Source organism: Vespa mandarinia, chromosome 10 (genome assembly GCF_050613455.1).
Source record: "Vespa mandarinia isolate Hongniang chromosome 10, ASM5061345v1, whole genome shotgun sequence".
Classification (NCBI taxonomy): domain Eukaryota; kingdom Metazoa; phylum Arthropoda; class Insecta; order Hymenoptera; family Vespidae; genus Vespa; species Vespa mandarinia.
The window spans coordinates 4185995-4210010 of NC_140819.1; the positions used below are offsets into that span (position 1 = coordinate 4185995).

General features: G+C 28.9%; 3 protein-coding genes across 4 annotated transcripts in view; 2 read left to right on the plus strand and 1 right to left on the minus strand.

The window, feature by feature from the left end:
- Positions 1-3094: 3094 nt before the first annotated feature.
- LOC118446333 (uncharacterized) overlaps positions 3095-24016 on the minus strand; it is a 93990-nt gene continuing 73068 nt past the window's right edge. For both annotated transcript variants that reach the window (XM_035876857.2, XM_085659778.1), the window contains exons 2-4: positions 5026-5290; positions 3717-4528; positions 3095-3620 (exon numbers count right to left, since the gene is read on the minus strand). In XM_035876857.2, coding sequence (XP_035732750.2) covers positions 3095-3620; positions 3717-4528; positions 5026-5193 — 1506 coding nt within the window. In that variant the 5' untranslated portion in view covers positions 5194-5290. The remainder of the gene's footprint in view (positions 3621-3716; positions 4529-5025; positions 5291-24016) is intronic.
- LOC118446178 (outer dynein arm-docking complex subunit 4-like) lies at positions 6343-10924 on the plus strand. Its single transcript, XM_035876530.2, has 5 exons — positions 6343-6604; positions 6852-7127; positions 7749-8175; positions 9523-10057; positions 10565-10924. The coding sequence occupies exons 1-5, from the start codon at positions 6343-6345 to the stop codon at positions 10922-10924; spliced, it is 1860 nt and encodes a 619-aa protein (XP_035732423.1).
- LOC118446179 (outer dynein arm-docking complex subunit 4) lies at positions 11730-20372 on the plus strand. Its single transcript, XM_085659819.1, has 5 exons — positions 11730-11962; positions 12486-12749; positions 13926-14686; positions 19547-19571; positions 20177-20372. Exons 1-5 carry the CDS (start codon positions 11730-11732, stop codon positions 20370-20372), a joined length of 1479 nt encoding a protein of 492 aa, XP_085515945.1.

Genomic DNA, 24016 nt, shown 5'->3' on the forward strand with positions numbered 1-24016 from the left:
GTATTTTTCTATAGAGAACATAGAATATACGCGTAAAACAGATTTGTTGTCGGAATGTGACGTTGTATCATTGATCATATGTGTTATTTCTATGCCGCAATGGTTTGTTATTACTCATATATTCATTCTGTTGACGGTAGATAATATATACATACACAAATTTAAGTACGTAACACGTTGTTCGCACACGTACAATTTTATATATATATATATATATATATATATATATATATGTATATGCATGTATATGTATGTGTTCGGGTGAGTGGAGAGGTAGGAGAGGGTGTAGTTTTGATTGTTCGTGTTTATCAGAGACGTTTAAAAAGAAACGGTGTTTTATTTTTTTGTTAATTTGCTGTTTTTTTTCTTTTTTTGCTTTTTTCCATTTTTTTCCATTTTTTTTTGTTTTATTTTTATTTTTTTATTTTTTATTATTATTATTATTTTTTTTTCTTCAATAATACGAACAGAACGCGATAGAGGAGGATGAGAAAGATTATTTAACGGGACGCGATTACAGAAATTTTATACACATTCTCGCGGATTAGAAAAAGATCGTTTTGGAAAGCCATTTTTTTTCTTTTTATTTTTTTTTCTTTTTCTTTTTTTTTCTCTTTTAGGATCCGAAAGAAGAATCTAGAAGAAAAGTATTAAGTTAGAAAAGTCATCGAGGATACAGAGAAGAAAATTGAGAATTTATTCGTCCGTCCGCGTATATATGTACATTTAAACACGAAATCGAATGGTAAATAGTGCGGCTTCGACATAGAAACTCGCTTTTGATTGAGCGAAACAACGGAGTACTGGTTGGACACATCAAATGCATTTTGCTTTGCGTCGTTCACCGCAGACAAGATCAAATTTTGATTAGACACGCCAAACGATTTCCATTGTTCGACTATGCGCTAGCAAATCAGAGAGAAGGAAAATCACACATATGTACGTATTATCGCTAGCATCGAATGTGTTACGAGCTCGCGCCGCTTAATCGAATCGCATTTCGAGATTTGCTTTAATATTTAGAACATTCCTAGAATATACTCATGGGAGTAAGGGAGAGTGGTTGAGGTTGGATTAGAAGGCGACACAGAGCAAAATTAGGTGACGATCATGCGACACAAGACACAAGAATAGCATTTAATAATAATTTCGTTTTTTCTTTTTTTTCTTTTTTTCTTTCTTACTTCTTTCCTTTTATTTTCTTTATTTATTTCTTTTTTTCTTTCTTTCTTTCTTTCTTTCTTTCTTTTATGCATGATCATGCGATAGAGAAATGTGCGATCTTTCGAAAAATAACTTCTTCGTATTTTTTCTTCTTTTCTCTTTTATTTTCTTTTTTCTGTTTTTTATTTTTCAGTTTTTTTTCTCCTATTTTCTTTCTTTTTTTTTTTCGTTTTTCTTTCTTTTTTTGTTCTATTTAAATACTTTGATTGCGTACGATAGGTTAATAACCGCGAGATCGATTATCTCGAAATCTCTTTTTCCATCTTTTTTTTTGTTTTTTTTTTGTTTTTCATTTTTTCGTCGAAAGGAAACGTGTGGAATAAAGTGTTATCCTGTTGTGTGTGTTTCATACATATGTGTAACTATTTTTCGGAGCCAATGTGTAATAATAATAATAATAACAACAACAATAATAATAATAATAATAATAATAATAATAATAATAATAATAATAATAATAATAATAATAATAATAATAATAATAATAATAATAATAATAATAATAATAATAATAATAATAATAATAATAATAATAATAATAATAATAATAATAATAATAATAATAATAATAATAATAATAATAATAATAATAATAATAATAATAATAATAATAATAATAATAATAATAATAATAATAATAATAATAATAAATGGATCGCGTTGGGATTATAATATTGATGGCGTACGTTTCTGATTATCCTTCTCGTTTACCCTGATCGAAAGTCCAATTTTCTGTAATTATTATTTTCTTATTTTCTTATAATTCGACGTTCTTCGGTTTTTTTTTCTTTTTTATCACCATACATTTGATATTCTTCCCTTTTTAGCATTAAATCCATTCCAAAGTATACAACGGTATATATAGGTATAACGTTATGTATGTACTTAATAAGTGTCTCATATAATATAATATTACTTTGACAATTGTGTTCTTCTTTTGTTGTCCTCGCACAGCAACGTACGTACGTACATACATACACAATAGGTGAAAAAAGTCTTTAGAGGAAAATAGGTTACTTTTCTTTTTTTTTTTTTTTTCATCTTCAGTAAATTGACAAGTAGATAGAGTTGTATCTTGTGTATATGTAGCGTGTAAACACGAGGAGGCGCTTTTACTTTGTTCTACTGCTGCTACTGCTGCTTTTGTTGCTGCAGTTGCTTGCGCGTTTCCCTCTCTTTTTTTTTTCTTTTTCTTTTTTTTTCTTTTTTTACTTTTAATTCTACTACATTTACTCACATTATGTAACTCCATACAATTCGATCGTCCGATCTTTATCTCATAAAATCATAAATTCTCATGGATCACTTCAGACAAACCCTTGAACTTTAGTTCAAGATCTATAAGAGTTTTATTCGATCGTTTATCATATACATATGTATTATACTTAGACGACTCGAAAATATTTTATTGATTCTTTCAAAGAGGATCTCCACGTCTAGCGGCCATCTTTGCAGCTCTAGTGGCCAAAGCACCCAACGAACAGACTAATCCCGTTAAAGTTTCCCACAAAGTGGTTCTACGTCGCTTATGAGCTGTCTGCCCGACGTAACCTAAATAATAAGCTTGATAAAGATCGGTTCCACGATCGGATATACTGTCCGAACGACCGATGCTCGATCTCTTTGGCTGTTGAATGATACTACGTCGATGTTCTTCGGTACGATCGACGCTCTGCCTTGGCGATTCGCTGTTGTTTCTTAATTGATATTGATGTTCAATTTCATAGAGATGTTGCTGCAATTGGACGTTACTCAATCGACGATCCATCATTCGTACAAGATTCTGATGAACCCGGCGATCATTTTCTTGAATGACCGGCAACTGACGTCTACAGCCACCACTCGCCGTTTCATTAACGAGATCCACTTGTCAGGCGTATTCGGTATCAGTAGATGTTGACCTTTCGAGATGAGGTTGATGACTGGTATGCCGTGGTTGACCCTGTTGTTGCTGTTGTTGTTGTTGTTGATGCTGATGTTGTTGCTGTTGTTGTTGTTGTTGTTGATGTTGTTGCTGTTGAGCTTGTGCAAAAGCAAGACTCTTCTGATAGCTAAAGAGTTGTCTCTCGAGGCTATAGTTTTCAGCTTGTAAAGATGCTATCTCACGTCTCATTTGTTGATTGTGAATACGGCAGACGTCGTCGTATTTGTGATAAGTCGCTTGAAAGAGCAAATGGCTCTCATTCCATTCCAATCTGATCCTTAATTGCTTCTTGTCCGTAAGGAATGGACTGTGATTGTCCTTGATCTCATTCGTGTCCAAATTCGTTTCCATAATTATACCTTCATCAGCGGATTCTTGAGCGTAATAACGACTGAATGGTGCACCTGGTAGACTCATCGCAACTGTATCAGGTTCCTCGCCTCTTAATAAATAAGCCGACCAATTTACGTATCTGAAATAATAGTAGAACATGGTATGTTTCATATTAAAATATAAACGAGAAACTTTTTCTTGACAGATAAATATATACGTATGAAATAAAATTTACCTCAGATGATTTCGTGGTACATGATTGATATCTTTATAAATCAGATGGAGTCTAACCGTTTCCGAATGGAGATCAGCCCTTACGACCCAAGCTTGCTTGTCACGATCGTAGCAAGGAGTAGGAGACAAAGCAGGTGGACCAAGAGCTTGCACAGCTACCTCGCAGATAGTTCTTGCTTCGACCATTTCAAGTGAGACTCGGAGAACACCTTTATGAGCGATTTCTGACCATCTAACTCTTGGATGCCATCCAAAACCGTAACCTTCAGCATTCGAGAGATCTTCTATATGGCCAGAATCGATTCTACGATCTCCTTCGCCCAATGCCACGCTGTATCTTACTCTGCATCGATGATCGAATCCCGTGAGTCTCATCAAATAAACGCTCACGCGATTCTCCTGACCCCGACAACCCTCTGCTTCTTTATTCCCATAAGGATAGATAACGACGCTCCAATCAAAACCACCAAATGTGAAGCAATCGGTCTCAAGTTTATTTGATTTTGGCTGACCCGTTGAAAAGACTCCGGTTGGCATTCTAACTTCTGTCATGTATACCGTACGTACATTCGCCATTGACAATTCCAACTGGAATTCGCCATTCGTATCAGCAAAGTTACGAGTGTAGAGGTCTGATACTGGTATGTAATTGCGGTTTCCTTGAGCCGGTAATTCGTACGTGAATTTAACTCGTTTCCCTGAGAAACCTTCGTTCATCGAGAAGTGTTCCCGGTTCAACAACGTGAACGTAAAGTCGACGTAAACCCGAAGATTCCTTGATGCACCTCGCCATACCAGATATACGCCTAATACCTGAGACAGAAGAACAAGTTAGAAATTGTCTGTTCGATCGAATTTGTCGGATGATTTTTTTAAAAATTGAGTATGCATTTAAATAATTTTCTTTAGAATGAGAAAATGGACGAGGTATTAATGCTTGAGAATGTTAGGATGCCATCGCAAGCTTGTGAATAAAACAATAACCAAGGATGATAATAATGGAATATAAATTGTTATATTTAATAAGGGAAGTGATAAAAGAGTAGTTAATTTGCAAGTAAGTAGATATACTTGAGATAAAATATAAAGGTAAGCAAAATTTTCATAGGTCATTGCATATTCTACGAGACAATGTCACGATTTTATGGAGAGTCTGTTACGAAATGAATTGAAAAATTCTCGTTTGTACGAGAATTTATTTTTTTTTATTATCATCATACCATTAATAATTAATTGTTACTTTATTAAATTATATATTATTTTTTATAAAATTTTGTATTAAATTTAATATATTGATCGTATGTATTTACCTTGTCTCCCCGTGAAAAGGCTACTGCCCATCTTTGGAAGCCACAAACAAGTTCCTTACTGGTAACGTCTCTTTCTGGATCGCGTACGACACTCCGGGTGACGACAAATGAAAAAACCCGCGTGCCGCTGCGATCTGGCAGTTGCACGAATCTGTAAAGTAGAGCCATCACCGCATCTCGATGATTCCACTTCGAGTAACTCCTTTAAGGTTATCGCAGAAAATGTTACTATGTTTCTGTTTTTTTTTTTTTTGTTTTTTTTTTTCTGTAACAAAAAGAATATAGCATATAGAATTTATTTTTAATATCGAAAGTGTTTCTTTTTCTTTTTCTTCTCTCTCTCTCTCTCTCTTTTAAAACGTTAATAACGCAAATAATGAATATAAATACTGATGAATGTATCCTTTAAAGTAGTCAATGTAAAAATGATTTAAATCTTGAATAAGAAGGATGAATACTTTTATACGGGAAGATACGTTTTTTTCATTTACGTGGGTATAAATGAAACGAGAAATAATAAAAGAAAAAAAAAAAGAAAAGAAAAAAAAAATAAAGAAAAAAAGTAAATTATATGAGTGATCTTTGAAAATATTAATTTTTAGTGCGAAATGTCGTAGAATACTTGAAATGTATGTAAGAATTGCTTAACAACATTCAAATTCACTTTAAAAGCTCCCTCTCTTCATTCTACTATCCCACCTCATCCTCACTCTTTAGAGATTTAATCCGATTTCATTTTGAAAAGTATTCCCGCGTTTCGCGGACTACCCCTTTGTGGTATTAATTACCACGTATTGCGAAGGATTATTTTTGGTTCGAATTATAAAAGCGATATATCTACAATACAGACTTTATCTTTAGGATTTCTCTACATTTCGAAATCTGCGAGATATTTATATAATTTTAAAATCAAAATGAAATATTGAAAAAGGTATATATGAAATGACAATAACGTGTTCGTTTCATATCGAATCGACTAGCGCTATTTGTCACTTATTATCGACGTTCAGACGACGTCACGTGGATTAATGAACAAAATTACAGTAATTTTAGAAAAATGTAAATAATAAAGAAAGGGGATATATATATAAAAATCTGTGAATTAAAATTGATCAGTAAAAATATACTTTTATTGGATTCTTTCTCTTTCTCTCTCTCTCCCTCTCTGTCTCTATTTCTCTTTCTTTCTTTTTTTTTTCTATTTCTTTCCTTTTTAGAATTCATTTGAAATATAGGTTAGTAGTTTCGGTTATGTTTTAATGATCGAAGAAACTCTTTATAGTAGAGATATATATGTGTTTTTAATTGTTTTAGAAAATGTCGCGATCTATTAGCGAGCGCAAACAAAAAAAGGATGGAGGAACTGAAATATTTCAGGAAAAGATTCTTTATCGAGAATGGGCTCGTCGTTTTACTATGCTGGAGAAATATACCCAGGCGATAACTTATTTTCAAAAAGCAATACAATTGGCCGACGACGACAAAGACGTAAGGTTGTTTCTTGGCCTTTGCAAAGCCCAGTTCAATTTCACCAGATATAGTATAGCCGTTCAGATTTCTGAGAAATGCATGGAAATAGGTATAATTATAATTAATATTATAATTTTTATATATACAATAATATAATATTATTATTAATATAGATATATCATAACAGTACATGTATATAAATTTAAATATTAAATAATTATAAATAAATAAAAAAGTATATATATATATATATATATATATATATATAAATCATATACCTAGATATGAGAAAAATACAATAATAGTAAAAAAAATAATAATAAAAAAATTACTTGTCTAATATGAATACTTTGTAGATCCTAATAATCATCAAGTAAAAGAAATGAGAGTGAATACGCTTTACCGAATGGGCGAATTTTGCTATAGTTTGATTCATGCTTACAATGGTTTACGACAACGTAAAATGCCTTTCGAATTATACATTTATCGGGCCAATGAAACAATAGAAACTTGTGTCGGTCGAAACACTGTACCAGATGCTTTGAAACGTCTTTTACCGTGGATCAAAAAGTTGGAAGAGTATCGCAAAGTATTGATCGAGAAGCTCAGTGTGGAACCAGACGAATTCGAAGGTGAGAGGAACTGCAAGAATGGAAGACTTCAATCTGAATTCTAAATTCAACTATTCTACGTTATCGTTTCAAATTTTGATTTGAATCTTTTTGATTCTTTTTCTTTTCTTTTTTTTTTTTTTTTTTTTTTAAATCGAAAGTCAAAGTTATTATGTTATTATTAAATTAGTCATATAATTATTGAATTGGTTAATAAATAATGCAGAAATTTTCAATGAAAAATATTAGTATTTAACGAAGTAGATTCAATATATTTTATTTATTAAAAATACCAATATTACCGTATATCAAATTTCCATTAGATAAAGAATTACTATAGTAATTGTCAATAAAAAATATTGATTCATTGTACTATTCTAAACATTAATATTTTTTATTGAAAATTTCAACATTAATCATTAAACTTGTAATTATATAAAAGATAATTGATAGTAAATAAATATTATATATATATATATATATATATATATATATATATATATATATAATATTAAAAATTCCGACATACAATTCAGTTCAATGACATATCAAAGTCTGAATACGATAATGTTAGATGTAAAAAAATAAATAAGCAAGAAACCAAATTGATGGACTATCATTAATTGACTCGACGACGATTAGGAATTGATGAGGATCAATCAAAGTTCAAGGTGAACGATCCAGTTGCTAAAGAAGAAATGTACAATGCAAAGCTGCGAAAAACCATAGCCAGGGTTTATTTACGTCATATGGCTGTCGAAAAAGAGTTTCGTCAACAATTGCTTGAAGACAAACAAACTTTCGAATCACCGAATAAAGAATCGTCGAAGATGTTGCTACATATCCTGCAGGAAAGTTTTAAAAATACGGAATTTCGTCAGAGTATTATACGAATGACATCGCCAATTTACGTAATGCTCTTCGCTAGAAGCGCAAGAACATTTGGTCACAAAGTGATGATTAAAAATGAAAAGAAAATTAAGAAATGTAACATCATCATACTTGCGGACTTTTTATTACGAAGCTTACATGCTGCAAGAATGGAAGGAGATTATTGTTTATTTTTCAAGTATAACTCTTTGAACAAAATTTTAATTTTTTTTTTTAAAATTGGATATTTTTCTCAAAAATTACTTTTTTTCTTTAAATTATATATGTATATATATATATTTTTTTATTTTTTATTTCTAGATTATATTTTTATTTCTTTTTCATATATTTTGTTTTTTTATAATAAAACACACCTTGTCAAAGATTATATTTTGACAGAAATTTAATATAATTTTTTCATTTTGTTAAAAATTCTATTTTTTCGGTTCTTTTCTTTTGGCTTTTTTTTTTGATATCTAATCTTACCTTATTCGAAATTATTAAAAATATCGTTTATCTTATTTTCTAATTGGTTCGAGTCCATATAAATAATAAAATAATGAAAGTTATATATACGTACATATATGAATATTCATATACTTTTATTTATTTTATTTTTGATCTAAAAAATATCAACATAAATGTAAAATATTAATCGAAATATCATTCCATGTGTTGTTATCTATTGATTGATTATTCAAATCTTAAAGCAAATACTACGCACATTTGGCAATCAGTATGATTTTATTTGTTCAGTCTTGTTACTACCCACGTGACATACGACCGATACGATAAAGATGCAATGTTACGTCAGAAATGACATACGATCGATAAGGATTCAAGTGATTAAGTTTTATGGAACATCTTGCATATTGTTCCAGAACAATCGGGAAATATTCAATGAAATACAATAGATCCCCGTATAACACGGTTTCGTACAATATAGATTCATATAACATGACACCAAAATTGTGAATGGTGTTCCTATAACATAGTAAAAAAAAGGACTCGTGTACTACAGTAAAAAAAGACTGGTATAACAAGATACACAGATATATATATATATATTTGATGACTATTATATCGTTTGACGATTGTATCGAAAAGACTGCAGTCAAGTATACAAGAAAAAAGAAAAAAAAAAGAAAAAAGAACAGAAAAAAAAGAAAGAATCATTAATACATAACTTATAACTCTCTAATCTTTGTTATTAATAATTTAATATTAGTAAAAAAATAACTTTTTTCTTTTACAACTATAACTTCGAGGTATAAAAGAAAAAGTTTAAAAATAACTAAAAATTTTAAATTGTTTATAATAAAGTTATAACTAACTTTTATAAATATACTATAATTTCGAATCCAAATATATATATATATATATTATATACATATTTATATATAATCTATATCTGTTTAACTTATGTGCCTCCTATAAACTTATTTCCCGTGTTATACGGAATCCTCCAAGGAATACAATTAAAATAAAGTTACTTTTATCAGATATTTTTTCAACATTGATCAATCTTCCTCCTACGCTATTTTAGATACGTCGAACGTATAAAGGACAAATTTGATTCGTACTCGAACAACATGTTCCCGTTAAAGCAGAAATGTCTGAATGCTCTTTATAAAATGATAGCGTGGGCGTATATCGATACGAGGAATTTGATGAGTCTACGTGATGAAGAAACGAAGATAAGATATTTGAAGCATCATTTAAGAGTAGGCACAACAAGATTACCACGTCAAAGAGAGTTAGCGTGGGTGAAGATCAATACGCGACAAAATGCACTTAAAACGTTTCGCCAACGATTGTCTGTTGCTTCGGAACCCTTAGAATTGGCTTGGCTTTTTCATGATTTTTCTAAGTTTTTGATTGAGATTTATCGTTTCGATCTTGCACGATATTATGCTAAAAAGGCGCGTGACTCTGCCGTCGAAGCTAAATGCGAACAATGGATATTAAATGCCAGTCACATGATGATGTTAGTCGAGATCTGTCAAAACAATCGAAATGAAGCAAAGGAGGCTGCTATTAATGCGATAGCCAGTGCTAAAAAGCTTGGTATCGATTATCTGGTAATATACGTGAATATAAATACATTTATATCAACAAATTTTTCTCCCTTTGAAATCTTTTTCACTTGATATAATTATTCATCATAATTTAAGTTTTAACGTTTCTTAGATAGACAAAAAAATTCGGATTTTTTATTTACGATATATTTAGTAATAATACAATTTATCGATAATAATACTAATAATAATAATAATAATAATAATAATAATAATAATAATAATAATAATAATAATAATAATAATAATAATAATAATAATAATAATAATAATAATAATAATAATAATAATAATAATAATAATAATAATAATAATAATAATAATAATAATAATAATAATAATAATAATAATAAAAGAAAAAAGGAAAATCAAACGGATATTATATTACAAAATATTAATTAAATATAAAATATAAATTATTGTAAAATTCAATGATTAACATTGACATCGAACGCGTTAACTATGTAATTGTATATGTTAATGAAAAGTTTTTTTTTTTTTTATCGACAGGTAGATTTTTACTTTCGTACTCTCAACATAATCGACGAGGTCGATTTTGAAAGGTTGATGATAACTACGGACGGTATAGGCATTAGACAACGGATTATACTCGAATTGATGCCAGATGAATTGAAGAACGATGTGGATTTTCTTTTTCGTAGTATGGAAGTAGTACCAGCGAAACGGAGACTTTCAGTAATGCCTGGTTGTAAGCCAATCGACCGTAAGTTCAAGTTACCCTGTAGACGGAATACGATATTGCCGTGTCCTCCGAAGGATCCCGAAAAGAAAGCGAGACAGGCTTTGCTTGCTCAATACGCTCCGTCGAAAGAGAGACCTGGTTTCATCGATTTCGAAAATTACAAATGAGCCTCGGCATCACTTGCCAAGAGATATATACAATGTGATACACTAAAATTGGATTTTGGTTTTATGTATCTATATGAAACTCCCCTATTGTTCGCTTGTTTGCTTTCAACTGTTCTGATTCTTCGAGTTTCTCATATATGTATAGTTGTATATATATATATATATATATATATATATATATATATATATATATATATATACATACATACATACATACATACGTATATATATAATCTGACTTTGTTCTGTAAACGTCACGTGATATATATATATATATATTTGTAAATAAAGTGTCTGTGAGAAAGGTGCCCATCGAGAGAAAATGATTTTTTTTTAAATTAATCCATTAATCAAAAGAATGAGTTAAAGAATAAATAAATCTGCTTGCTTTGCTCATTCCCATTAAAACATATCCATTAAACATAATTTATTTTAATGAAAATATGATATTACATATATATAGTGTTATCTTAAAATATGTCGAATCATGTTCGACGTTAGGATTATTGTAGGTGGAAATTAAAATTTTTCATTTTACAATTCGTTTAATCGATAAATTATAAATTTTTTTTTTTTTTTTTTTTTTTTTAGATTAATATCGTTTAATTCATTCGCCAATTGAAAATTTTCCTACGACAAACGGATTAAACAAAAGACTTTCTTCGTTCGTTTGAAATTTTTTTTTTATCGATGACATAAACGTTTCTAGGTTGTGCCTAAGGTTTAAGCCTGTTAGGCTTCTCTTATTAACTTGTATTTAACATGAAAGTTATCTTTCTCTCAACGATGATAATGGAAATTTAAGATGACATCGACGTTGATACGAACCGACTCGAAAGCGAGATCCGCAACTATATTGACTGACGATGAAATTAAAGATGAATTTGGTAATATAGAGGAGACAAGAAAGGCCATTGAACGTGCTGTTAATCGTGCACATAATACGAAGAAAACAAATTCTACGGCTACGAATTCAGTAGGAAACGATCGACGATTTGCTCAGGCATTGCATTACGAAGCTGATCAATTGTATCAAAAGTATATAATAATGTTTATTGTATTTTTAAAAGGGATATTATTCTGTGTTGATGGAGCAACATTAAAAAAAGAAAAAGAAAAAGAAAAAGAAAAAAAAGTTAAGTTACATGTGGTAGGATGAAAATATCAAATAAATGTTTTCGTCGAAGTTACGCAAGATAATAATTTGATTTTTATCCTATCTGAGTGCAATGTTGCTCTAACTATTATTCTTATATATATATATATTTTTTTTTTTATACATTTTTTGTTTTTATATCACATACGGCGGCACAACGTTACATCACAAATCTTACAATAGATATTTTTTATTCCAATAAAAAAAAAAAAAAAAAAAAAAAAAATATTTGATCAATCAATGTTAGATCGATGTAAACAATCAAGGGAAATATTTCTAATGATACGTGTATCTCATTAGTGTTTTAAATGATATAATAAAATGTTATCAGATAAAGAAAATTAATTTAATTTCGTGCAAATAAAATATTGAAATTAATGAAATGATTAATGATTTTATTTACAGGGGAAATTATGAGACTGCATTGGTGTTGTATCATAGAGCAGCAAAAGTTTGTCCTCGCGATGGTAGCCATAGTACAGCGGCAAGACGAACGGCAACTATGATAAACTCATGGCAAAATCCATCAAAACGTTTGAGAAAGTTCTTGTCAAAAACTAAACCTGAATCAGAACTGACGATCGCACTTTGCCCCGAAGTGGCTGCCATTAAAGCCGCTAATGTACTTAGAGAATCTCCAGATTTCTCATCCGTGAACGAAGTTCTCAGGTAATATCTGTAAGCTTCGCCTTTCTAGGTATTTATCAACATAACTATCTCGTTTAATATTTTTTTCTCGTATTTATTAAAAATAAAGAGAGATATTCAAATTGAAGAAAAAAAAGTCAAAAAAATAATATGGAAATTTTCGATATTTAATATATAACGAATAAAAAGTAAAAAAAAAAAAAATTAAAAAAGAAAAAAAAAAGAAATCGACACTAGTATCATTATGAGATTAGTATAAATTATTATAAATGACAATACGTTGAAGTGATCGATAAACGACGACAATTTTGTGAAACATATTTTCTATCGAAATAAATAATATCAATGTAGTAATTTATAGTATATAAATCCTTTTTTTATAGCATATAATCACTCTTATATGTTATTAATTATTATTAACTATTACTAAATATTACTAGTATTGTTTAGAGTAATTTATTATATATTGTAATTTAATAGTTTAATATTAAAAAAGAAGATATATATATATATATAGAAAAATAGAAAAAATATAATGATATGTAGTATATGCGATATATAAATTGTTATATGCTATAAATTACTACAATAAATAGTATATTATTGGTATCAGTAAAGAAATAATAAACTAAATTTTCATTAAAAAACATCGATACGATATTGTTTATTTTCAAATAAAATATTGAAATATTTGACTTGTTCATCTTTTATTACTCTTTTCAAATAATAAAAGATTTTTATATCAACGTGTTTACTGTCATGAGAATCACTAATGAATAGATTTTATAAAACTAACTTTCTGATAATAGAAAGGAAGCTTATTAAAAAAAAAGAAACAAAGAAAAAAGAAATATAAGAAAATAGAAAATTAATGTTGAAGTCGACTACTTTCGTATTTTTCCAATCTCTTAAATCCGATCAGTTTTCTAACAAGTATCAACGATAATGAGATTCATGTTGAGCATAACAGTGAATATTCTATTCAAGATACTTATCGAAGGTATCAGATGGTGCATAATGATTTATGCAACGATAGATTGAGAATGAACGCGTTAATATTTCATTGTTATAAGTTTATAAACACTGTTCGTTTATCCGTACAGTTGTAGATATAAAAATACAACAAAGTATAATTCTTACGAAAATATAATTTTTAATTCATTCGAAATAAATCAGAGAATTATCCTTTCAATTTAGTTACTTCGATGAGCATAAAAATCTTTGGGATAGATCATCAACGACATCGAGTTTCTCAAAGTTACATCTAACACAATCAAACGCTATGTTAAATCGTTTGAGGAATGTGGCTGATACGACATTGAAGAAATTAGAAACAGCATTTCATTCTGGCAACGTTAAAGCATCTTTTCGATATGCGAAAGAATTATTGGCTGTTTCGTCAGGAATTGGAGAGCCTAAAAGATACGAAGTTGAAGCTCATCGTTATTTGGCCTTGACCCACGTAATGCTTGGTAGACACGACAGAGCTGTGAATAATGTCGCTAGAATGGTATACCTAGCGAAAATAAGTAACGATTCAGTTTTAATTTTGCAATCACTTTTGACCTTGGGCAAGGTACATTTAAGTTTCGATCATTTGGATGCCGCGGCTCGTGCCTGGGAACATTTATCGAAAAATTTAGAAGAACCGATTTTACGTGCTTGGATTCATCATGAGATTGGCCGATGTTATTTGGAAACTGGAAAATTTGTTAAAGCATTTAATATGAGCAACCGAACCTTAGAAATCGCTGAAGATATTGGTTCGAATAAATGGATCCTTCATGGTAAACTCCTTAAAGCTCAGACCTTGGTGAAACTTGGTAGATTTGCCGAGGCCTTGGAGGAATTGAGGATTTGCGCTAAGATCACCGAGGAGGAAGGTGACACGCCGACGCTCTCTTACATTCAAAATCTTATCACCGATTTGACACGTCTCTTAAGAAGAATTACCTTTGGTTCGGAGATCGAGGAGAAAGAGAAGAAGGGAGAAGATGAAGAGGATGATGTTGAAGAAGAAGAAGAAGAAGAAGAAGAAGAAGACGAGGAAGAAGAAATATCTAGAGACAGTTTAACGATGGAAAATGAGACCTTTTCTTTCTGTTCCTCATCTCGACGATTGGATGAAGAGGAAGAAGAAGAAAAAGAAGCAGAAAAAGAAGAAGAAGAAGAAGAAGAAGAAGAAGAAAGCGAGAAAATAATCACAAGTTCTACATCTACGACATTTCGAAGTGGGAAGAACGATCCATTGGATCATGAAAATCCTTCGATTGCTGGAATAAAACTGACGAATAGTACGACATCATTGAAGAGCGAGATAACCAATGCTACCTACGTTATCGATAAGAAGACCAAACAAAACAAAATGGAAATGAGACAGAAGAAAAACGAAAAGGATAACGTAAAGGTATCATCAAAGGAATATATATTTGATGACAATGAAGACTTTCAAAAGGTAGATAGGTATATGTTGAAAGAGGTCGATAAAATGGAGTTTAAGGTGGGGCCCGAGTCGATCGATGAATCCGACAAGATGCTTCGTAAAAAGAAGAGAAAAGAGGAAGGGAAAGAAATTGAAGAGGAAATAACGGAGGACCCAGAGAAAATGATAGAGATCATTCGTGTCGCTTTGTCCATGTCGAAAGAGGAAGTTCGCTCCATCGAGAAAATCCAAATCGTTCAAGAGCCAACTTCAACGACGACGACGACGACGACAACGACGTCAACAACAACGACGACGACGACATCGACATCGACGACGGCGACGACGACGGCGACGACGACGAGGACAACGATCGATAAGACGGATTTGGAATTTCGGGGTAGGAACTTTCGCGAGGATAAAAGGAGAAATGATGTCGGTGATTCGATTACAAGAGGAAGAATGCGCGGTGACTTAACTGGTCGTTCCTTTCTTAAAAACAATCGTTAATGTCCGCCACGAGGAAATAAATATTTGATAAGATTATTTTATAAATTATACATTTACGATTTATCACTACTTCTTACAAATTACGTATTTCAATCTCTAATAATTAAATATATTTAATAATATATTATATTTAATAATAATATATTTAATAAAATATTAAGTAAATATATTTAAAAAAAAAAAATAATAATAATTCTTCTTACAATTCTCTTTTTTTTTTTCCTTCTCCTTTTATCTACATAGAAAATAAATATTTGTGGCTTTCATAAATTTCGATTGAACGATCATTAATTCCAAATTCTTTTCTTTTTTCTTTTTTCTTTTTTTTTTTCTTTCAATACGACCTCATAAATTTTCTTTGTTAATCTTCCACCTCTCTTTTTTTTCCTATTCTTTTTTTCTCCTTATCGAAAATCAATATTATATAATAGATATCTATGAGGTCTATCTATAATTATTACAAATTATTTTTTATATAAATGTAATAATTTAATATATATCAATGTGATTAGTTATTATTTCAAAGCCTAATAATCTATAACACGAGTTAAATTCCGAACTATATTCTTCCATCGACGATTCCAATCGTACTAATTGCACCGTCATTGTCGCCGATTAAATTCCACATCAAGCATTCCCGAATTTACGAAGCTTTACGATCTCTCAAATGATGTATCTATACTGGTACGCCTATGGCATGTCAATTGCGATAAATTAAGCAGTTAGTCGTACGAATTAATCACGCGAATCGTATCGATTTATTTATTTGTTTGTTTGTAAATGACAATTATTTGTCATTTACATGCATCTAAGTTTATTATAAATATCAATAATTTTAGAATGCAAATAATTCTGTAGTCTTTTTTTCTCTTTCTTTCTTTCTTTTTTTTTTCCTTTCTTCTTTCTTCCTTTCCTTCCTTCTTAATTATCGAGAAAAAGTTAAGATAATTGAACGGATATTAATCATAAATATTTAATTATGTAGAAAATTCTATCGAGTGGTAAATTTTACGTAGGAATTTTTTCGTTGCACGAGAAAATGCGTATTCTAGGGAAAAATGAAATCGGCTAAAACGAAATGAATATTCAGTTTTCTTTCTCTCTCTCTCTCTCCACGGTTGCACGATGAATCGTAATCCAAAGTGAAAATTGTACGAGTACCAGAGAGATTTTTATTTTTCAAAAAATTTATCTTTGCCTTTCACACTTGAACCTGTGATACGATCGGAATGTATAATACTATCTTTTGTATAAAACGTATTGACGCGCACGATCTTTTCAAATTTTTTGTTTTATCCTTCTTCTAAAAAAAAAAAAAAAAGAAAAAGAAAAGGAATCAATCTTCTTTTATATAAACGATTGAAAAGGTTTGACGAGCTTTATGTTCATTAACGATTTATTTCTTGGCCAAAAAAATATGACGAAATTAGTACGTTCGTTCTCTACGAATTCATTTTTTTTTCTCCTAAAAGAAAAAAAGAAGAAGAAAAAAAAAAGAAAATTATATAATGAGAAATTTTTATAGTATTTTTATTAATATATTTATACCATTCTATGTTATAAATTTTATCACGCTCTACTATAGTAAAGTAAAAATATTATTATTATTATTATTATATTTATTATATTTCTTTTTAATAAATAAAATTATATTATATAATGTGATATAAACATATTATAATAACTTTAATAATAAATACTTTATACCATGACTTTTACGTAATATAATTTCTTTTCTATTTAAATATCTTTTTTATTTAAATATCTTTAATTACGCCATTTATATGTATATATATATATATATATATATATATATATATATATATATATATGTATAGTCGTTATACTATACAATACTATAAATTTCACGTTATATACATATACTTTTTTGTTATAATATTTTTAATTACATGATAATAGAGCTTATATTTAATAAACATTATTTCTCAAATGTGAATTAGCAATTAATTTTATGAAACAAATTTTATGATAAAAAAAAGAAAGAAACAAAAAATAAATAAAATGAGACAGATGCATATATCGCATAAGCGTATGATTTAAAAGTTACATGACATTATTGAAGATTAACGATACTAACAGTCAAGTTTCTTTCCGATAATATGAAAAAATAGAAGTGCCTTTTAACTATCATCTGGTACATAATCTTTGACAAAGTAATATCTATTTTAAGTCTTGCAGTTCGATGCGTCCGATCAAAGCTATTACGTGTCAAGATAGTAACTAGCGTGATCACTAAGCTCTCTGTTTCTGTTCATTTTGTTTATCGTTATCGATCGATGAGATCGATATATAAACGATACTTTTTGAAACTTTAAAGAGACGAAATAAATATATATGAAAATATTTTTTTTCTTTTTTTTTTTTTTTTTTTTTTTCGTATGTGCCCATTCATACTTAGTTTTAAATTTAAATACGACGTTGAATTCATTCTATAATCTTTAATTATAATATAACACGATCATATCATATCGAAAAATCGGTTGTTAAACTCATCTTCATGGTATCTTAAATTATCTTAAATCAATGATCTGATTGTTTCTATTTTATGAGTGTTTTTTTTTAATCCTCATTAATCTAATTTTCAAGTTACAAACTTATAATATTTATATGATGAGCCGGTGATTATGAAAGTGGTCTGATCGTAAATTAATAATTTCACGAACTTATGCTTTATTCAAATGTCGTTCTATCGAAAACTTTTTTTATACTAACACAACATAAAAGAATGATAGTTGAAAAAAAAATTGTTATACTAACACTTTGTTTGTCATTTAATTTAATATATGACGGAACATTTTTATTATCATCAATTTATATCTATTATTTATTTATTTATTTATTTATTTATTACTTTCTTTTTAAATCTTATTTCACTTTAATAGATTCACTTTTATTAATTATTAATTATTAATAACAGATATTAATTATAATAATAAAATAATCAAAGAGAAATTAATCATGTTTCTCCTAAATTATGCCAATTCGTTATGGTTATTTAATTTTCTTTTTCCTTTTTTTTTTTTTTTTTTTTCTTTTCACTTAAGTATAACTTACAATAGGTATAAAATATAAATCGCGTAAAATAAACGAGATATTTCTCGTTTTATCGAATAGAGAGAAAGAACAAAAAAAAAAAAGAAAAAAGAAAAAAGAAAAAAATAAAAAAAGAAAAAAGAAAAAGAAAGAAAGAAAAGAAAAAAAAAAAGAAAAATTTCTGGACTTATTGAAACAAATTGAAAGAAGAGAAACGTAAAGCCGAAAAACGAATAAAGTTGAACTATCGATTCGATAGAAATGTTACGGCTCTTTCTCGAATTGGGAATTCCTTTTCAATATCCTACGAAGATAGGAAGAAAGTTTGTCTTAGAAAAATATCGAGCACTTTACGATATTCTTGCCGCTTAAGGCTGACTTTGACTGACTCCGGCCTCTGAAGAGAGGCCTGGTTGCTTGTGAACGAGTAGCTCAACAGGTAGCTCCGTTAAAGCCTACGTACAATTTTCATTTCAGTTTTTCACTCTAACGTTTTACAATATTCCATGATATCGCACTATGATAAACTATATAACATCTCTAATCTCATTTAAATGTGATAATGATAATTCAAAAAGGAATAAAAAAAAACCATGCAAAATTCTTTATTTCATTTTCTTTTTCCTCCTTTCTTTCTCTCTCTCTCTCTCTCTCTCTCTCTCTCTCTCTCTCTCTCTCTCTCTCTCTTTTGTATGCATACACGATCGTTGGATGTTTTTTATTTGTTTTTTTTTTTTTTTTTTTTAAATTTTAAATATGTGCGTAGAGTTTTAAACGGGTGATTAGATCAAACGTAAAATTTATATTAAAAATGAAATTTTATCCTGTCTAGAATTTAATATCAATCCGATCATATAGTTTGTATAATTACTTATATACTATAGTCAAAATATTATAATTTATTTTTTATAACCGATAGTTATAAGAAATAATATAATTATATAATTTAGTTAATTAGAGAGAGAGAAAGAGAGAGAGAGAGAGAGAGAGAGAGAGAGAGAGAGAGAGAGAGAGAGAGAGAGAGAGGGAAAGAAGGAAGAAAATATATTAGTTCATAAATAATAATATTTATAAAATATAACTATAATTATTATTATTATAATAACTATATTGTTCAAACGTAGTAATCTGTTATACATGATATCCCAATTGTAGTGGATTAAATAATATTAATAACAATGCGAGATATAAATGAAATTGATTCGTATGCATTTCTACATGCATATGCGATGTACATATATATATATGTATATGCAATCGAAAAATGCATTCACATCACTTTCTCTCTCTCTCTCTCTTTCTCTCTCACACACTTTCTCTCTCTCTCTCTCTCTCTCTCTCTCACATATTTTATTTTTATTTTTAAATGAGAATCAATATTTTCTACTTCAATATATAGTAGTACATGCAATTTTTGATCCACATGATATAAACCCGTTTCTTTAAATTACTAACAATATAGTATGTGGGATGCAATTCGTTATGAGTCGCCAAGCAGTTGGATTGAAGTCAATGAGAAAATGTACTTTCCAGTTTCCAAGCACACGTTTTCATCTTTGGTAATACGTGGTTATGAGCAAAGGTGTTTCCAAACGAGTTCATATCTGCAATTTCGAGCTTTCCTATTTCCAGTTGAAAATTTATGGAATACGTTTTAGTCATGTGTATGTTTCTCAAAATGCTTTACCATTCATTTTCGTATATTATTGAGTTTGTTGGTTAATTTCTATCGTATTTATTTATTTGTTTGTTTGTTTGCTTGTTTGTTTGTTTGTTCGTGTATGTGTGTGTGTGTGTGCGTTTAGATAAATAAAATTAATTGAAATTATTTTGATTTTTTAAAAAGAAAAAAATGTTTGATTGATAATATAGATATCAATTATTATTTTCTAGATCGAATATTATTTCATGATTTTTCTCTTTGATTCTGAAAAACAACAAAGCGTTTATTTATTTTTATCGAGTAAGAAATATCTATATATACATATATGTAACAAGTTGATAAACTTGAAGTTGTTAATTAGCATTTTATCGAGCGGATGTTGTTGTCTTTTATCTTTTTTTTTTCTTTTCTCTATCTCTCTCTCTCTCTCTCTCTCTCTCTCTCTCTCTCTCTCTCTCTCTCTCTTTCTCTCTCTCTCTAAACTCATCCTCGAACTTTAACTAAAACTTCTGTCAGCTTCGTTGCATATTTGTAACTCTTCCATCGAATCGATTTGAATGCAAAAGCCAAGGAACCGGCGGGGCTGAGCTTGCATTAAAAATGCATTTCCAAGCAACTTACGTACTAACGGAATTCACGTTCCATCGTAAACTTTGCTGTGTTCCGTTATGGAAAACGAGTCGCTTAAAATGACTTCGTTCTTTGAAAACATCTATTATGTTTCAACGACGAAAGATCTAAAGGCGGATCTATTTGCCATCGTGATATTGAAAAAGATTTTTCCACGGTGCACTGTTTTCTTTCATTCATCTTTCATCGAATCTCGAAAGCTTTTTAAAAATGATTTTTATCGATAATCCTTGACACAACTGATCACCCAAGTATATAAGTTCTTTTTTTTTTCTTTTCTTCTCTTGTTTTTTCTTTCTTTTCCTTTTTTTTTTCTTTTTCTTTTTTTTTTTTCAAGATAAACGATATCTTATCGCCATTCGATTTTTAAGATGATTCATGATTACTCATAAGAACGATGATTTTGTAATAAATACTACTTGAATTTGAGCTTGTCGTGTTAATTTGTTTTTCATTTTATCTCTTTTTTCTTCAAACAAAACCACTCGAAAAATATACTAATTTATGTCTATATTATATTTATATATTCATACATACATACATATATATATATTTATAAATAGATATATATATATATATATATATATATATCTATTTATAAAGAATATTCCTGGAAGATATTCGAGATAATAGATAATCAGAAGGAAGCAAAAGATTAGATGGAAAGATGATTATTAAATGATATCAGATCATTTACTATATCAAAATTCTGAACAATAACGATGTACTTATGTACGAAGAAACCAAGAGATTTTTAATGGTTGAAAAACTTTTTGAAAGAAACCGATGAAAAGTTTGAAATGGCTGTAGATCGCGGAACTGTTCCGTCGCATTAATCTCGAAAGTTTTCGAGAAAGAACTGGCCTGCAATTTCGATGCACGAAGTGAACGGACTGAACAAGGAAACGAGAGAACGGACGAGTGGGCGTGAAATACTACAGCCGCTCGATAGTTCTCTCTAGGTCAGGTTACTGCATTTTTCCTTCTCCCTTTAACTTTTTCCTCTTCCTGGAAACGAAGAAAAAAAAAAAAAGAAAAAAACGAAAAAATAAATAAATAAATAAATAAATAAATAAAAGAGGAAAGAAAGTTGTCAAGCATCTTCTAAAAGGTGTCCGTGGTACGCTCGAACCTTCGAGCCGTACCTGATCGATGTGAATATAAGATATAATGTTTCTCAAGCTTTCGAGAAACTTTCACGATGGTGCACTCAATTTTATTTATTTATTTATTTTTTTTTTTTTTATTATTTTATTTTCTTTCATTTTTTCGTTGCTACTCTTCTTTAAAACAAATAAAGGTTATTGTATTTTTTTTTTCTTTTCCTTTTTTCTTCCTTTTCTTTTTCTTCTTTGTTAAATATTATATATCGTCGTACTCGTTCGAACTTTGAAAAGATTTTTTTTTTCATTCCTTTTTTTTTTTTTTCTTGCAAACATCATTGCAATTTCAAATTAAATATCCACTTCAACGATAAATCTCGTCGTATATATCTTTATAACGAATCCACGGTGTATACGGAATAATTTATTTACAGGGAAATTATATTTAATCTTACTTCTTTTTTTTTTCTTTTTCATAATATTTCATTTTATGAAACGAATAAGTCTTTCTTTTTTTTTTTTTTTTTTTTTTTTTTTTGTAAATATTGCACACATTATCTATAGTCATTTAGTCATTTGTAGTTTAACGATATTTTCTTTTCTTTTCTTTTTTCTTTTTTTTTTTGTTGCATATAAGAGATATCGCAATTTTGAATAAATATTAAATTCGACAATATGTATTATTGTAATATTTTTATAATGTATAAGCATAAGAGTAGAGAGTATATAAAATAGTATCAAAAAAATTCATTAACACGTAATTAATTAACGAAATAGAGAAATATCTTAACAAATAATTGCAAAAGTGTTATAAGTTTTAATTCTTTTTTTTATTAAAAATAACGATGAGTACTATTAGTTTTAATTTTATTCTCTCTCTCTCTCTCTTTTTTTGAAATTCTTTTTTCCTTTTTTTTTCCTTTTTAATATTTTCATTTCTATCTCTATACTATATATCAATTAATTGGAGTGAGAATCTCGCAATTAAGGTATTTTAATCGTTGGCAGCTTTAATTTTTCGTCCACTGACGCGGGTAATATGCAATTATCTCACGAGATAATTGTCGACTGTGGTTTAATATCATGCACAGAGAAAATTTTGGAGAATGATATTATCCCGTGAGTTAATAACAATTATGTCCGACGAGGAAACAACAAAAACAACAATATCAACAATAACAATTCGTTTTTCTTTATCTGGAAAACGAATAGGAAAAATTATGTATTACACTATTTTATTGTGTCAAAAGAGGACGGATGTATTATTTGTATAAAGGCAGAAAAAAAAAGAGAAAAAGAAATAAACAGATAGGAATAGAAAGAAAACAATAAAGATATAAAAGAACAGTAAACATCATTGAATTATATCGAAACAGAATTTAATAATCTAATTTTAATTTGATGATAAATTGAATGGACTAACTCCGAATAGAATTCCAATTCAATTCCCTTACGATTAGTTTATCTATTTCAATTCTAATTCTCTCAGATTAGAATGAGAATACATCAGAATAATATTGTTCGTTCAATAAGAATATGATTCTATTAAGTTTTAGTTGTAATTAGTACGAATATATGATTTCGATATATGATTTAATACATAATGAATCTTATTATCACGTAGAAAAGACATGATAACTATAATAAAATTTGTTAAAGTTAATATACGTGTGCATATGTGTCTGCGTGTGTATGTGTGTGAATGTGTGTTACAAAATTCTTATTAGATAGAATTAAATCCAATGAGAAAAAAAAATAGAATAATAATTTGCATTTCTTTTTTCAATGTCCGATATATGTGTATTAGAGTGTTCTGTAATTAATTACATATATATATATATATATATATATATATATATATACATATAAAGAAAAGGAATTAACGAAGCGAATTTTACCGACGAAA